Below are 16,863 nucleotides of genomic sequence, written 5' to 3' on the forward strand. Positions count from 1 at the left end.
TAAGGTCAAGTTAAAGTAGTTCATCATCACCAAACCATTATTATAGGAAATGTTAAAGGGATTTAACTAAGAAAAAGAAGATAAAAAATACGAACAGTAAAATGACAACAAACTTACAACTATCAACAATTGAACCTAAAAAAACAAAAACAAACTAAGCAAACAACCAGAATAGGAACAGAACCACAGAAATGGAGATCACATGGAGGGTTTTCAGTAGGGAGGGGGAGGGGGAGAACTGGAAAAAGGTACAGGGAATAAGAAGCATAAAGGGTCTACAAAATAGACATTGGGAGGTTAAGAATAGTATAGGAAATGTAGAAGCCAAAGAACTTATATGTACAACTCACGGACATGAACTAAAGGCAGGAATGCTGGTGGAAGAGGGTGCAGGAAGGAAGAGAATAAAGGGAGGAAAAATGGGACAACTAAAAAAGAAAAGAGAAAAACTGTTTTGAGCACTGGAAAAATGTGTTGATAGCTTTATTGTATCAAATAGAAAGTACTTTGAAGGTGACTGATGTTTAAACATGTAAGAATAAATGCACAATTTTTAATAAATAAATTCTGTTTTGGGGGTCCCCCTTCATTTATGTATAGACAACTTAGGGAAAAAATGTAAGTGGCTTATAAATATAAGAAATAAAATTATGTCTCATTGATATTAAAGAAATTATTTTAAATAGAAGTTGAGCAAAAAGAAAAAGAACTCATGAATATGGGAGGATCCAAGATGGTAGAGGAGTAAGTGGAAGCTACACTAACCACCTCCCAGGACCAATCTGGAATTACAACTAAATTGTAGAGATCAGCATCTTAAATAACTAACTGAACTCTATCTGGCAAGAAGATTTAACCTCAGACATACAGAAGAAAAGACTTCAGCACAACGTGATTGGTAGGGAGTGTGGTGGATACATGAGAGGGCTGGCTGGGTTCCCACGGGTAGCAGCTAAAGTGCTGGAGGGGTATTCAGCGGTCAGGGGGTTCCCCCGAGAAGTGTGGAGTAAAACCCCAAGATGGGCTCCCCTGCCTAAAGTACCAGAGCTGGAAAGAAACCCAGATATCAAGTTGTTAAAAGTAGTGTGTGTTCTGTCTTCCGTGGAGAGTCAGCCGGAGAGTCAGAAAGGCTTTTAAAGGATGAAAGGACAAAATTTTGTTTGCAAGCACTTAATCTGGGTGCCAACAAAAGGAGGGCAGAGTAGAATAGAGATTCTTGAGGAAAATCTGGGTTTGGTGACTCTGGGGAAAGAACTGAGGGAACAGTTGCCAAGATCCATGTGCTGAGTCACCCCCCATATTGCTGGAGACATCCTTCTCAAGCACAGAACTCCTCTGTGAATGGCATCAGCCTGAGGGGAAGCAATAACCCCACCCACAGGAATTACTCTGCCCCACCCTCTGGTGCTTAAACCTGACTGCTAATTACAGATCGGTTAGATTAACAACTGAGTGGAAGAAGTTCAGGAAGCTCAGAGACTCCCAAAAAGTTGGACCCAGAGTCCTACACCGAGACACATCATAATTAAAATGACAAATCATTAAGGCACAGGTGGCAAACACAAGGCCCATGGGTTGAATCCGGTCCTCCACCTTGTTTTATCCAGCCCAGCACCTTGTTTCTACCCGGTGGCAGAGCCAAGCCCTTTTCCCCTGGTTAAGGAATAGTTACATTTATACAGGTCCTAAAATTACATTCGGCCTTTTAAAGGTAACCCCGAGGCTGATCTGACCCCCAGTGAAAATGAGTTTGACACCCCTGCTTTAAGATAAGGAGAGAATTCTAACAGCCACAGTACAAAAGCAGGTAGTTACCTACAAGGGAGCACAAATTAGACTGTCATCTGATTACTCATCAGAAACATTTCAGGCCAGAAGTGAGTGATGTGAAGTATTCAAGGTGATGAAAAGCAAGGACTTACAACCAAGCTGCTTCACCCAGCAAGGCTATCATTTCAAATTGAAGGAGAAATAAGGAGCCCCCCAGACAAAAACAAAAAAACTAAAAAACTAAAGGAGTTTGTTAACATCAAACCAATACTACACCAAATGTTAAAAGGCTTGCTTTAAGGTGAAGAACAATAAGAAAAAGAGGAAAAAACAACAGAGGAAAACAGTCTAACAATAAAATGGCACTACATACGTTTCTATCAATAATTACCCTAAATGTAAATGGCTTAAGTGCTCCAAGCAAAAGACAGAGAGTAGCTGAATGGGTAAGAAAACAAGACACATATATATGCTGCTTCCAAGAGACCCATCTCAGATCGAAAGATACACACAGACTTAAAGTAAAAGGTTGGAAAAGATATTTCATGCAAAAGGAAAAGAAATAAAGGCTGCATAGTAGCACTTATATCTGATAAAATAGACTTTAATACCAAGGTTATAGTAAAAGACAAAGAAGGACACTATATAATAATAAAGGGAAAATGCAACATGAGGATATAACCCTAGTAAACATTTATGTACCCAACATAGGAACACCTAAATATGTAAAGCAAATGTTGATGGGCATAAAAGGAGAAATAGACAAAAATACAGTCATAGTTGGAGATTTTAACACCCCATTGACTTCAATGGATAGATCTTCCAGGCAGAAAATCAACAAGCAGACAGCAGCCTTAAATGATACGCTAGATCAAGTGGATGTAATTGATATCTTCAGAGCATTTCACCCCAAAGCAGCAGAATATACATACTTTACAAGTGCACATGGAACATTTTCTTGGGTAGACCACATGCTTGGAGACCAATAAGTCTCAATAAGTTTAAGAAGATTGAAATCATATCAACAATCTTCTCTGACCACAATGCTATGAAACTAGAAATCAACCACAAGAAGAACACTTAAAAACACAAAGACATGGAAGCTAAAGAACATGTTATTAAACAATGAATGGATTAACAACAAGATCAAGGAAGAAATCAAAGGATACCTTGAAACAAATGGAAATGATGACACAACAATCCAAAATCTGTAGGAGACTGGGAAAGCAATCCTAAGATGGAAATTCATAGCATTTCAGGCCCATCTCCAAAAAACAAACAAACAACAACAACAAAAAACCCCAAGAAAACAAGAAAAAGCTCAAATAAACAATTTAACTTCAAACCTAAAGGAACTTGGAAAAGAACAACAAACAAAGCCCAATGTGAGTAGAAGGAAGGAAATAATTAAGATTAGAGCAGCAATCAGTGAAATAGATTCTTTAAAAAATGATACAAAATATCAGTGAATCCAAGAGCTGGTTCTTTGAAAAGATGAACAAAATTTACAAACCTTTAACCTGACTCATCAAGAAATAAAGAGAGTTCCCAGGGAGAGGAAAGATGGCGGTGAGATAGGTGGGAGCAGAGTCCACTTCCCCCTGCACATGGGTGAAACACCTAGCCGATCTACTGAGGACCAGAGCAAACAGCCAACAGCACCCTAGTGTTTATGAAGATAGGAGACCAAAAAGTATAGAGGACACTGAAAAAACAGATGGTAAGGGGATTGCTTCAGGACAAAAAGGTCCCTGGGACCAGCACAGGGACCAGGGTGACTGCAGCCCCAGGCCCTCGCCTGCCAGGCCTGCTGCAGGACTCCTGGGAGAGAGCCAGGTTAACAGCTCCCTCCTCTGCCAATCAGGGCTTGAGCAGCACCAAGAGAGACCTGGTTGCTTGAGGTCGCAGGGAGGGGAATAAGGACGAAGTGTGGTAAACACACGGAGACTGTGGGTGCCTGCCAGGGAGAGTTGAGAGTTGGTCTGTGTTGGGCCCTGACACAGACAGTCCCCGATCTAGCTGGAGAGGTAGGCTGTGTGAGAGGATGGCCCTTCCTAGTATGGGGCGGCAGGACTGAGCAGGAGGATTTTCTCAAAAAGAAAAAGACCCTTAGGGACACTGTGGGGAACTCTCCTGCTGCAGCAGCTCCAGTCTCCTCTCTACCTGGCTGCCTGGTGCTCCCTCAGGGCTGTGAGGGATATCGAGCCCAAATCCTAAGCACCAGGGGGAGAGTGCACACCAGACTGAGACGACAGGCACCAACCGGGGAGAGTGCAACTCAGAGAGACATGAGACCAAAGGCACCAGGGAGAGTGCAAATCAAGGAAGGCCCCGTGCATGCACACCCATAGCCTGGAGTAGGGTGAGTGCCTGAACCTGTGGGTCGGGGCCCTGGAGAGCTGGGCCGCAGGCTGCCCAAGTGCTAGTCAGGACAGAGAAGAGCTGGGGTAGGCTGCCTGAGTTGGCCACAGCCAAAAAAGACCAGCAAAACTGGCTTGGCCAGCAGGCTTTCTTTTTTTTTAAGTAATTTATTATTTTTTTATTATTTTTTCTTTCTTTTAACACCTTCTTCCTCTCTTTCCTTCTTTCTTGTTCTACTATTTCTTTCTCTCCCTTTATATCTCTTCTTCCTTCAGTCTTTTTTTTGTTTTGTTTTAATCCCCACAAATGAGACAATAAAACCTGGAACTCTGAAAAGACCAAAGTTGGACCCAAAGATGGGGCATCCCAACAGCTCAAACAGTGAAACAAATTTCACTTTGCTACTCCAGAGAACTTGCAAGATATCGTATATTTTTATTACTATTTTTTTCATTAGCTTTATATCGCTCATTTATTAATATTTTTGTATCTCTCTTCCTTCTGTTTAGTCGTCTTCTTTTGACTGGTTAATTTGCATTGTTTGACTGCTTTCCCCTTGTTCTCTCTTTCACAGTGTATTGTTAATTAACTGTCTTTCACTTCACTTGGGTGCCATTAGCACACTACTCTAGGACCTATACTCCCTATTCTAGTCATTCAGATCACATAGATTCTGTCACATGATTGTTGCTCCATTACTATTGTAAATAATAGCTATTCCATACATCTGTAAATGCTACACTGAACTTCTTCCAGATCTCAGCCCACTTCACTGTTTCCTGAACTTTATTATTGGTGTGGTTAAATCTATTCTCTCAGACATTACACCTATTTTCTAACCTTTACTCTCACTTTACCTCATAATCTGACCTCCCACAAGCTCACAGCTTTCTAGATCCAACTCACAATCCTTACTCAACCCCCTCCCCAAAAAAAAACAAGAGTCTTATCATCTTTCCAACCTTTCTAAAAAGTGGCTAGGTGTATGAAATATCACAGGTTGAACACTATTTATATATCCAAAGGATCTCCTATCTCTTCTCTAAGGGCTGGTACTTTAAATATTATATAATACACTCTTGCTCTCTGAAACCATTTCATCTTCCCCCTAAAACCTACCATAAAAAAGAGTAGGTAGGAGCCATGAACACCAGATTACCTCCTGGAAGAGGAAACCCACCAACAAAGGTAACACCAACAGCTAAGAACAGGAGAAGGGGAAGGAGGGAGTGGAAGTCACACTAATTCAACTCAGGACCTATCTGGAAATACAACTAAATAGTGAAGAAATTACTAAGAGCAAACAACTGAACAAGAGCAAGAGAAAAGCCTCAAAACCTTGTACATACAGAAGAAAGCTCCAACACAACCTGCCCACAACTGCACAACTGAAAACAAGAGGTGGGGGACAGACTGACCCTCAGATAACAGCTGGTAGGAAAAACCCACCAAAGAAAGTCTCAACAAGGACCAAAAACCAAAGACATACACAGAGCCAACATAAACCACAACCTAAGATCAGTAAGATCCGGAGATCAAGGAGACTGTACCACTGAATCTCACAGGTATTCTACCACAGAAGCTAACACCATAAACCCAGGGGGACAGAACAGGGCAACTTAAGAAGTAGAGGCTAACAGGAAGAGTCTCACAAATAATGAGAAGACAAAGAAACAAGCCCCAAATGAAAGGAAAAGAGCAAGTCTCAGAAACAATGCTAAATGAAAAAGAGGCAAGTCAACTCTCAGATACTGAGTTCAAAGCATTCGTTATAAGGAAGCTTAATGAGCTCACACAGAATTACCAAAAACTACAGGGAAACTACAATGAACTCACTGCAAACTATATCAACATGAAAAAGGAAATAGAAACTGTCAACAAGGGCCAAGAGGAAATGAAGAATACAATTTCTGAACTGAAGAACACAGTAGAAGGAATCAAAAGCAGGCAGGATGAAGCAGATGATCGGATCAGTGAGCTGGAGGAAAAAGTAGAAAAAAACACTCAGAAAGAGCAAGAAAAGGAAAAGAGGCTCAGAAAGAATGAAGAGGGATTAAGGGAAATGCAGGACAACATGAAATGAAATAATATCCGCATAATAGGGATACCAGAAGGAGAAGAAGAAGAGCAAGGGATAGAAAACCTGTTTGAAAAAGTAATGATGGAAAATTTCCCTAATTTGATGAGAGAAAAAGTCAAACAAATCCAGGAATCACAGAGAGTCCCAATCAAGAGGAACCCAAAGAGGCCCACTTCAAGACACATCATAATTAAAATGGCAAAATTCCAAGACAAAGAAAGAATCTTAAGGGCAGCAAGGGAGAAAAAGGAAGTAACATACAAGGGAGCCCCAATAAGGTTAGCAACTGACTTCTCAATGAAAATGCTCCAAGCCAGAAGACAATGGCAAAAAATATTGCAAGTAATGAGAACCAGAGGCCTGCAACCAAGACTACTTTACCCAGCAAAGCTCTCAATTAAAATGGAAGGCCCAATAAAGAGTTTCCCAGACAAAAGAAGTCTAAAAGAATACACCTCCACCAAACCAGCTCTGCAAGAGATGCTAAAGGGACAGCTTTAAGGAAAGGAAGGAAAACAAGGAGAAAGAGAGGAACATAGGTACAAAAAATTGGCAATGAATAAGTACCTATGAATAATAACCTTAAATGTAAATGGATTAAATGCTCCAATCAAAAGACATAGAATGGCTGAATGGATAAGAAAGCATGACCCACACATATGCTGCCTACAAGGGACCCACCTCAGGACAAAAGACCTACACAGTGAAAGTGAAGGGCTGGAAACAAATTTTCCAAGCGATCCACTTTCTCTCCTCAGCTGACACCTATGCAGCAAGAAATATTCAAAGAAAGAAGAGTGACCACATTATTATACTTCAGAATTTTCTTTCTCTACAATAACTAAGGAAACCCAAATAAAGCCAGGCTTGGCTTCTAAAGAATATCCACTAATAGAGTTTATTTCCCATTAACCCTCAACTCACAGTCCAGCTGTAGCCAAAAGAACATGAGGAATGCTCCAATGGATGTCTTCATTCTTCTTACTTGAGATCAATTGTAGACATGCTGCCTACAGCCAGGGAAGCTACTGCTGTTATCAAGTTATCTCTTTTTCTCTAACAGTCGGAAAATAAGGTTTTCTCATGTTCTCTCCCCAGACAATAAGAAAAGGACTGTGTTTCTGTCAAAGCCTATTCATTCAGAACCCAGTAAAATGAACCCTCCACATATTCTGCATCTGCAGAGGGGTACTACCACTTTCTAGTCAAATCTCTAACTACTGAACTTGCTGGTTAAATGTTATTGTACCCTTTGCCTATGAGAGACTCAGACATGTAAATACAGCAATACATCAAACAAATGAACTCTAGATCAGAGATTAAGAAAGAATGTACAGATCAATATTTATCTGATCTCTGCAATATGCCCCTGCACACAACTGAGTCATTTTTAATATTTTAGAAAGATGCAGATTCTGTTGACACTTACTCATCAAGGGCCTGGGTTTACATATTTTAAACCAGGAAAGTTCCATGATTCTCTCTCTTAAAGAAAATATAAAGCCTTCCTTTTCAAGCTGTGGTACATATACACAATGTATTACTACTCGGCCATAAAAAGGAAAGAACTCTTACCCTTTACAACAGCATGGGTTGACCCAGAAGGTGCTATGCTAAATGAAATAAGTTATACCAAGAAAGACCAATGCCATATGATTTCATTTATATGTGGAATCTAGCCCTGGTTGGTGTGGCTCAGTGGATTGAGCACCAGCCTGTGAACAAGAAAGTTGCTGGTTTGAGTCCAAGTAAGAGCACATGCCTGGATTGTGGGCCAGGTCCCCATTGGGAAAAGGAGGCAGTGCAAGAGGCAAACCTTTTTCTTAAAGTATTATGTAAGTAAAAGATCAGTATGAAGGAGAAAACTATTGGATATTTCAAACACCTATGTCAAACTGTGCTCCTCTAAGCTGATCTTGCCTGTGACCTTGCTATTCCCAGAGAATGGATAGTACGAAAGTGGAAATTAGGAATATTTCCTAGGCTTGACTGCTATTAAAGGTAAAAAAATTGAATATCCATGGTAAGGTAGCAGGGGGATATCTTCCATGAGTTAGTATTAGTATTATTTCAAGCATAGAAAACAATTAGTATAGTAACTTCCATTAGTATTTCAACCATAGGAAACAATTTGACCCCACAAGTTGGGTTGAATTGCAGTAAGAAATCTTATATACTCTAAGAAATCTTTTCTAATGCTGTGTCCTATATTCCTCAAGGTATTGAAAAAGTACTTTTTCGGAGACAATATCAGGCTACAGATTCAGAAAATAAAGCCTCATGTAAGTTTATTCTTAAGGTGGTTTCATTTTCTCATCAAGATAGATGGCATCTCCTAAAATGCAATTACTGACTCTAGTCCTTATTGGAACTTTTTCTACAGTATAAGCCAACTCTCCTGGCATGGATTCCTGGCCAGTGCTGTCTCAGATTGCATAATCTGTCACTTTTCTTCCAAACTCCATTACAATGTTCTTTCCTCAAGACATTGATAAAGTCTTTCAGACCTGTGAGTTTCCAGAATTATCTTTCTCTACTAATAATCCTTTCACATTCACTTTAATTCTTGATTTTTTGATCATTTTATGTAAGAATAAATCTAGATATGCCTGAATATTTCCTGTGTTTGCTTAGAGAATAGTACAAGCAGGAACTAACCCTAAAGAATTGATCATGAGAAATGGTTCCTGGGAAACCAAGACTACCTCCTTTCCTGTGATTTGAACTCTCTGGTCCTCTAGAATTACAAAGAATAGATCTGACCTCTCACATCTCACACCCTTAAAAGATTGAAAGACAGCTATGGTGGAGAATGTCAAATCAGTTTATAAATATATGTGTATCTATAAAATCTGTTTTTAAGTATGTGAAAGTTCTGGATTTTTTAAAAATATATTTTATTGATTATGTTATTACAGTTGTCCCAATTTTTTTCTCCCCTTTATTCTCCTTCACCCTGCATTGCTCCCCCCTCCAGCATTCCCCCCCTTAGTTAGGGTCCATGAGTTGTATACTTACATGTATACAACTTGTATAAGTTGTATAACTTACATGTATAACATGTAAGTTATTTGGTTTCTCTGTTTCTTATATTATTCTTAACCTATCCCTGTCTATTTTATGCCTACTAATTATGCTTCTTATTCCCTGTACATTTTTCTCCCATTCTCCCTCTCTCCCTCCCCATTGATAACCCTCCATATGATCTTCATTTCTGTGACTATGTTCCTGTTCTAGTTGTTGGCTTAGTTTTTGTTTTTTAGGTTCCATTGTTGATAGTTGTGAGTTTGTTGTCATTTTATTGTCCATAGTTTTTGATCTTCTTCGTTTCTTAGATAAGTCCCCTTAACATTTCATCTAAAAGGGCTTGGTCGTGATGAACTCCTTTAACTAGACCTTATCTGGGAAGCACTTCATCTGCCCTTCTATTTAAATGATAGCTTTCGCTAGATAGAGTAATCTTGGATGTAGGTCCTTGCCTTTCGTGACTTCAAATACTTCTTTACAGCCCCTTCTTGCCTGCAAGGTTTCTTTTGAGAAATCAGCTGATAGTCTTGCGGGCACTTCTTGTAGGTAACTCTCTCTTTTTCTCTTGCTATTTTTAAGAGTCACTCCTTATCTTTAATCTTGCGTAACTTAATTATGATGTGCCTTGGTGTGCTCCTTTTGGGGTCCAATTTCTTTGGACCTCTCTGAGCTTCCTGGACTTACTGGAAGTCTATTTCCTTCACCAGATCAAGGAAGTTTTCCTTCATTAATTATCCAAATAATTTTTCAATATCTTGCTTTTTGCCCCCTCCTTCTGGCACTTCCATAATTTGGATGTTGGAATGTTTAAAGTTGTCCTGGAGGCTCCTAAGTCTCTCCTCATTTTTTTTTTTGCATTATTGTTTCTTCATTCTGTTCCAATTGGATGCTTATTGCTTTCTTTTGCTCCAAATTGTTGATTTGAGTCCCAGTTTCCTTCTCTTCACTGTTGGTTCCCTGTACATTTTCCTTTTTTCACTTTGTGTAGGCTTCGTTTCTTCCTTTATTTTGTGACTGAGCTCAACCAATTTTGTTAGCATCCTGATTACCAGTGTTTTGAACTCTGCATGAGATAGGTTGGCTATCTCCTTGTTGCTGAGTTCTTTTTCTGGAGTTTTGATCTGTTCTTTCATTTGGGCAGTATTTCTTTGTTTCAGTGCACCTGTTACCTGTAAGGGGCAGAGCCTTAGGTATTCACCAGGGCTGGGCAACCCTTTTTGCTGAGCTGTGGCACTGTCTGTGAGGGAGGGGTCAGAGAAAGAACACTGCCACTTGCACTGTTCTTGTTCCACTTTACCTAACTTCCCTCGTTTCCCACAAGCAGTTTGTGACTTTTAGGTGCTAATATGCAGGCAGTTGGGTTTGTGCTAATTTTAGGACCCTGTGGGTATCTCCACAGGGTACTCTCCTGTGAGGCTCAGAGTTTCTTCTGATGCCACAATCTCCACTGATCTTTTCCTAAAACTGTGGTTTTGAGTCTTTAGTTTCCCCGTGCTGAACCCAAGGGTTTCATGGTCCATCTGGCTCCCCCACATTTCCCCATGTTTGTGTGAATGTGAATGTGGGATTGACTATGCAGTCCGCCTGCCATGCCATGCGCACCCAGACCTCCTGCCACCTTCCTGTGTCCTCTCTTCCCCGCTGCCCATCTGGGCCCTTCCTACCATCTGATTGAATGTTTCTTTGACTCCTTTGTTATTGGACTTCTATGCAAGTGTATTTCTGGCAGTTCTGGTCTTTCTTTGTTTTTAAGTTGGTTGTTTTCCTTCCTCTGGTTGTGTGAGGAAGTGAAGTTATTTCTGCCTACACCTCCATCTTGGCCCCCTCCTGTTGTTGATGGTTTCTTTTTGCGTGCAAATATTTTTTAGTTTGATGGAGCCCCACTTGCTTATTTTTTCTCTTTGTTCTCTTGCCCGAGGAGATGGACAAATATATATATATTGCTATGAGAAATGTCCAAGATTTTACTGCCTATGTTTTCTTCTAGGATATTTATGGTCTCACAGCTGTCAGAATGGCTACCATCAATAAACCCACAAATGACAAGCATCATTTGTGGAGAGGAGAGAACCCTCTTGCACCATTGGCAGGGATGCAGATTGGTGCAGCCACTGTGGAAAACAGTGTGGAATTTCTGCAAAAAATTAAAAATTGGACTGCCTTATGACCCAGCAATTCCACTCTGGAAATGCATCCAAAGTTATCCGAAAGACTGGTTCAAAAGAATATATGCACCCTTTGTTCATTGCAGTGTTATTTATAATAACCAAGATTTTGAAGTGGCCCTAGTGCCCATCAGTAGATGAGTGGATACAAAACTGTGCTAAATTTATACAATGGAACACTACTCAATCATAGGAAAAAGGAAATCTCACCTTTATAACAGCATAGATGGACCTACAGGGTATCTAATGAATAAAGTAAACAAACAACATAGACTCATAGATAAAAGGAACAGACTGACAGCTGTCAGAGGAGTGTGGAGTTTGGGGTGAAACAGGTGATGGATTAAGTGAAAATAAATCATCAACACAGACAACAGCATGGTGATTACCAGACGGAAAATGTTATGGGGGTGGGTGGAAGAAGGTAAACAGGGAGTGAATGGTGATAGAAAACGATTAAACTTTGGATAGTGAGGGCAAGATGCAGTGTGCACATGATAAAGGAGGGAGAAACCCCTCAAACAGAATTTATTTATAAAAATATTGCGTATTTGCGTCCTGACAGCTGCTTAGCTCCTTACATGTTTAAACTTCAGTCACCTTCAACTACTCTCCATTTCATGCAATATGCTATCAAGACGTTATTTCCAATTTTCAGAAGTTTTTGAACTTGATTTGATGCCTTTAAGGGCTACTGCCATTTTTTGTTTCACTGCTTCCACAGGGGCAAAACAATTCCCTTTGAGGACTTTTTTAACTGAGGAAAGGGAAGAAAAAGCTGCTTGGGTGAGATTAGGTGAATAGGGAGGGTGGGACAGCAGATTTTTGGTCAAAATCTGCTGAATATTCAGCGCAGTGTGGTCAGGTGGCCACATAAATCACCCATCACAAGATAGGCAAACATGATGAAAGAGTCTTCAAAAGCAATTCACTGAAGCCATATGCAACCTCTCACAATAAGGCCAGCTCCTACACTGATACAGATGGATTACTAGAACACTCACATAGTGGGAGAGGCCTGTACTACCATGGATCCCACCCTCCAGAAGATAATTCTGGGTGTATTTGGGTCCCCCCTCATATTATAGAATTGTACCTTTGAAACCTATATAATTTTGTTAACCATGTAACCCCAAAATTCAATTTAAGAGTAAACTAAGTAAAAAAGAAGAGGGAAATGTCATTAAGGAATGATTTTAGAGGAACCACATTTTAAAAATGCTTTCACTCTTCATGCAAATTAGTTTCATGCAACTGTGAATTAAATGTTTTAAAGCTGTATTATTTTCAGTCATTTTAGGATCACAGAAAACTTAAGAAAAAGGAACAGAGATTTCCAATATACTCCCTGCCCCGCCCATACACACAGACTCCTCCATTATGAACTTCCCCATGAGAGTGGTTTATTTCTTACCCCTGATAAACCTGCATGGATCACCCACATTCTCAGTGAACTGTAGGGTTTACTCTCTGTGTTGTACATTCTATGGGTTTACACAAATGTATAATGGCATGTATCCATCATTACAGGTAGTATCATCGAGACTAATTTCAATGACCTACAAATTCTCTGTGCTCTTCTTAGTCATCCCTCACACTCCCCTCAACTCCAGGCAATGACTGGTCTTTTTACTACCTCTGTGGTTTTGCCTTTTCCAGAATGTCATTTGGTTGGGATCATATAGTATATGGCCTTTTCAGATTGATTTCTTTATTTAGTAATATACATTTATTTTCCTTATCTTTCCATGGCTTGATAGCTCATTTTTTGTTTGGATAGACTACCATTTATCTATTCACCTACTGATGGACATTTTGGAGGCTTCCAGGTTTTGAAGACTTAGAATAAAGTTGCTATAAACACATGCGGGCAAGTTTTTGTGTGGACACAACTTTTCAACTCCTTTGGGTAAAATCCCAGGAACACTGTTACTGGATTATATGGTAAGAGTATGTGTAGTTGTGGCCAAACTGCCTTATTGAAATATCCCATATGTATACTTTCATTTCCTAACAATTGACAAAAAAATGTTCACTGCTCTGCTTTGCTGCTTGTCTAAGCCCCAGAGAGGGAAAGCAAGCACCAGCACAACAGGTGGTCCTGACAGCTGCTTAGCTCAGATACTCCCTGCTGTGACCATGACCCTGAGCCTGCATGTACTTCTCTCCTCTGTCCTGCTGCCCCTTGTATCTGCAAGGCTCACACACTTATGGGACTTCCCTTATAACAACACAAGTGCAAAGATAAAATTATTAAGCATTTCAAGAAAGTGATAACAGAATATTAAACCAAGACCAGGATTCCTTCTGCAACTGCACAGGTCACATGCCCAGGAAGCTGGATCTGTTCCCAGCTTCACTGGAGTCTCCCCATTTGTCTTCATCTTAATTGTTAGGGTCCTAGGCCTTTTATCAGTGTCCTTATAGTAGTGAAAACAGTGCAGCTTAGAATTCCATTGTTCCACATGCAAGTTTAAACTTCAGGTTTAATGGCTAGAAGTCTTTCTCTCTGGCTACAACAGATAAGGGTGTTTTCAGAGTAGTCCTGGAAGCTTTCTGCTCCCTTTCCCCAATGTGAGTATGTTACAATATCATGAGTAACAAATTCACTCAAGGTGCAAGGAAGAGCGATGGTATTTAATGGAACAGAATGAAAATTTTCATGAGCTTTTCCATGCAAGGTACAATCTAAGAATGCCCTCAATGTAATCCTCATACACTGCTGGTGGGAGTGTACATTGATGCAGCCTCTATGGACAACTTTATGGATGTTCCCCAGAAAATTAGAATAGAGCTGCCATATGATCCAGCGATCCATCATCTGGGTATACATCTACAAAATTTGCAAACACTGATTCGTAAAGATGTATGTACACCTAAGATCAATTCCACATTATTCACAGTAGCTAAGACATGGGGAAAACCTTAGTTTCTTCGAATGGGTGATTAGAGATAAAATTTTGGTACCTATATACAATGGAATACTATTCAGCAATAAGAAAGGATAAAATACTGCCATTTGCAAAAATGTGGATGGATCTTGAGAGTGTCATGCTAAATGAAATGAGTCAGACAGAAAAGGAGAAAAATCACATGACTTCACTCATATGTAGGATATAAAACAGAAAGCAACAAATGAACAAACTAAAAACTCATGGCATAGACAACAATATGGTAGTGACCAGAGGGAAATGGGGTTCAGAGAAGATTAAAGATGTAAACAGAATGTCAATTATACAGTGACCAAGGGAGATTGGACTTTTGGAGGTGGGCATACAATGCAATATACAGGTGATGTATTATAAAATTGTACACCTGAAACTTAGATAATGTTATTGACCAATATCACCTCAATAAATTTAATTTTTTAAATGACTTAAATTGATATTTTGGTAATGATGTATATAAGCACATTGTACAAATTTATTAAAAGAAATCACTTGAATTAGATGATTTTGAAGACTTTTATATCACGTAGGATATTTGGGGTATTGAACTAACTCTGGGTTGTTAGTTTTGGGGTATTTAGTCATAACAATTAAAAAATTAAAAACAGGTTATGGAGAGGTTTTCTGTTGAGCTTCCATGCTCACAATGACCAGTAACACCCTCACTCCTGTGACTCAGCACAGGGAATCATTCCCCCAGTGGATGTACAGTATATGGAGTCCAGCTTTCTGAAGTTTACACTGAGTGACAGAGCTAAAAACTGGAGATGAACTTGACACATACACTGTTAGCCCTCTCCTCATCTTGGCTGCCTATAATTTGACTGGCTCACATGCTTACTGGTTTTTCTTAAGTGCTTGCTCAATGCTCAGAACCATGTGAAAGTTGTTTTTTGTAAAGCCTGCCTTGCCCCCTAGTGGGCCTAAACCATCACTAAAGAGCTATGTGAACTATACTATATCACATAGCTCAAAATATAAGCTCTCATGTCACCCTGACTTCACCAATTTATTAATAATGTTAATTTAAACAAGTCACTTATACTCAATAACCCTCACTTTATCCATGCATAAAATGAAAGAGTACATATTTAGAGGGTGTTTTCAGTACTGAATAAATAATATATGTAAAAAGCTAAGTGCGTGCAACTCAATAAGGTTATTTTCTTATATTTGTTACATCCAGGAGTGAATAAGCCTAGTGCAAACATTAAAAAGTATTATACAGCCTCTCTTCTTTTTCCTAGAAAGTATAACCACTTGCAGTTACCTGAGAAAAATGAGTCATCTCCTTTTATTTGTTGACTGCCCTATATTTTCCCAAACCTTTTCCAGCAGAGTAATTTACATGTCATATATGTGTAAATGCAAAGGGATATGTTTTAACAGGAAATTAAATTGGCACCTTTTTCAGTTGTTTTGTTTTATATTAGAGCTTTCTACCTGTACATTGATTTCAGGGAAGAAACAAGGCAAAAGAAGTGGGATGACAGTGCCGAACAGTCTATTTTTAGGAGAAAAATATGTTTTGGAACATAAATTTGAAAACCCAAAGATGTGCAAGGCTAATATGGGGTCAACATGCCTGCCCCATGGAAGGGGTGGAGCTGCAGGCCCAGCTGCAGTTTGGGTGCAGGCTGCTGATCACCTGGGAGCACTGTGCCTCTGCTGCACAGAAGTAAGAGGCTGAGTCTTCCAGCTGGGAGGTTGTGATGTGCAGCATACTATACAGGTCCTTAGAATTTATTGTGGAGCTTAACCTTCCAACCTGCTTTGACTCTGAAGTCAAGTAAAATAGACTGATGAGTCCACCACCAGGATTCTGTCGGAACCACTGCACTCGGTACACTGTAGTAGAAAAATTGCATCTCAGAGTAGAGTTGGTTCCCTCCTGGAGGCTCAGAGTTGGAGGACTCTGCCCCACCTTCAGTCCTCTCACCCCTGCTTGGAAAGAGAAAAACACAAATGATATCACTGAGACAAATGATGCAGTTTCTAGACTTGTAGATTATCCTAAGAAACACCCAAGTGGGACCATCTAGAAGCTCCGTATCAGATCCCCCTTCCTTCTCCCACAACCAGCTGTGGACACTCCCCAGTCCCTACCTGGGAGGCCCCCAACTCACAGCAAACCTGGACCCACAGAAGCCACAGCAGAATTCCCAGGTGTCTCTTCATGACTTATTGCACAGACACTGTGCTGCCTCTGCCCCTAGTCTGGAGGATGTGGAGTCCTGGGCCCAAGCAAAGTTTCTTCCTCCAGTCAATATGCTCCAGACTCACTGAACGCCAATCACCTCTGAGCTCTTTCACTCATCTTAACAGCAAACTCCACCCACTGTGGCCCAGGGAAACTGCACAGTCACTATTTAAAAGACTTCGTATGAACAGTGGGGAATGGTAAAGAGTAATATATACAAGGTATGAATATATACAGGTTGTTTCTTCTTAAAACACTTACATATAAGAATTTTGTGACATAATGTGTGAGGAATGGTGGATGATGGTTCTG

At 40.0% G+C, this 16,863-nt stretch overlaps 1 protein-coding gene across 3 annotated transcripts in view; it reads right to left on the reverse strand.

Moving 5' to 3' along the window:
- LOC112301565 (T cell receptor alpha chain constant) overlaps positions 1–16,620 on the reverse strand; it is a 537,134-nt gene extending 520,514 nt beyond the window's left edge. For 2 of the 3 annotated variants that reach the window (XM_071221941.1, XM_071221940.1), the window contains exons 1-2: positions 16,478–16,620; positions 16,013–16,292 (exon numbers count right to left, since the gene is read on the reverse strand). In XM_071221941.1, coding sequence (XP_071078042.1) covers positions 16,013–16,292; positions 16,478–16,529 — 332 coding nt within the window. In that variant the 5' untranslated portion in view covers positions 16,530–16,620. Of the gene's footprint in view, positions 1–16,012; positions 16,293–16,457 lie in introns of all 3 variants that reach the window. The other variant, XM_071221943.1, reaches the window with a different exon arrangement.
- Between the last annotated feature and the right edge of the window lie 243 nt (positions 16,621–16,863).

This window comes from Desmodus rotundus, chromosome 7 (genome assembly GCF_022682495.2).
Source record: "Desmodus rotundus isolate HL8 chromosome 7, HLdesRot8A.1, whole genome shotgun sequence".
In the NCBI taxonomy this organism is placed as follows: domain Eukaryota; kingdom Metazoa; phylum Chordata; class Mammalia; order Chiroptera; family Phyllostomidae; genus Desmodus; species Desmodus rotundus.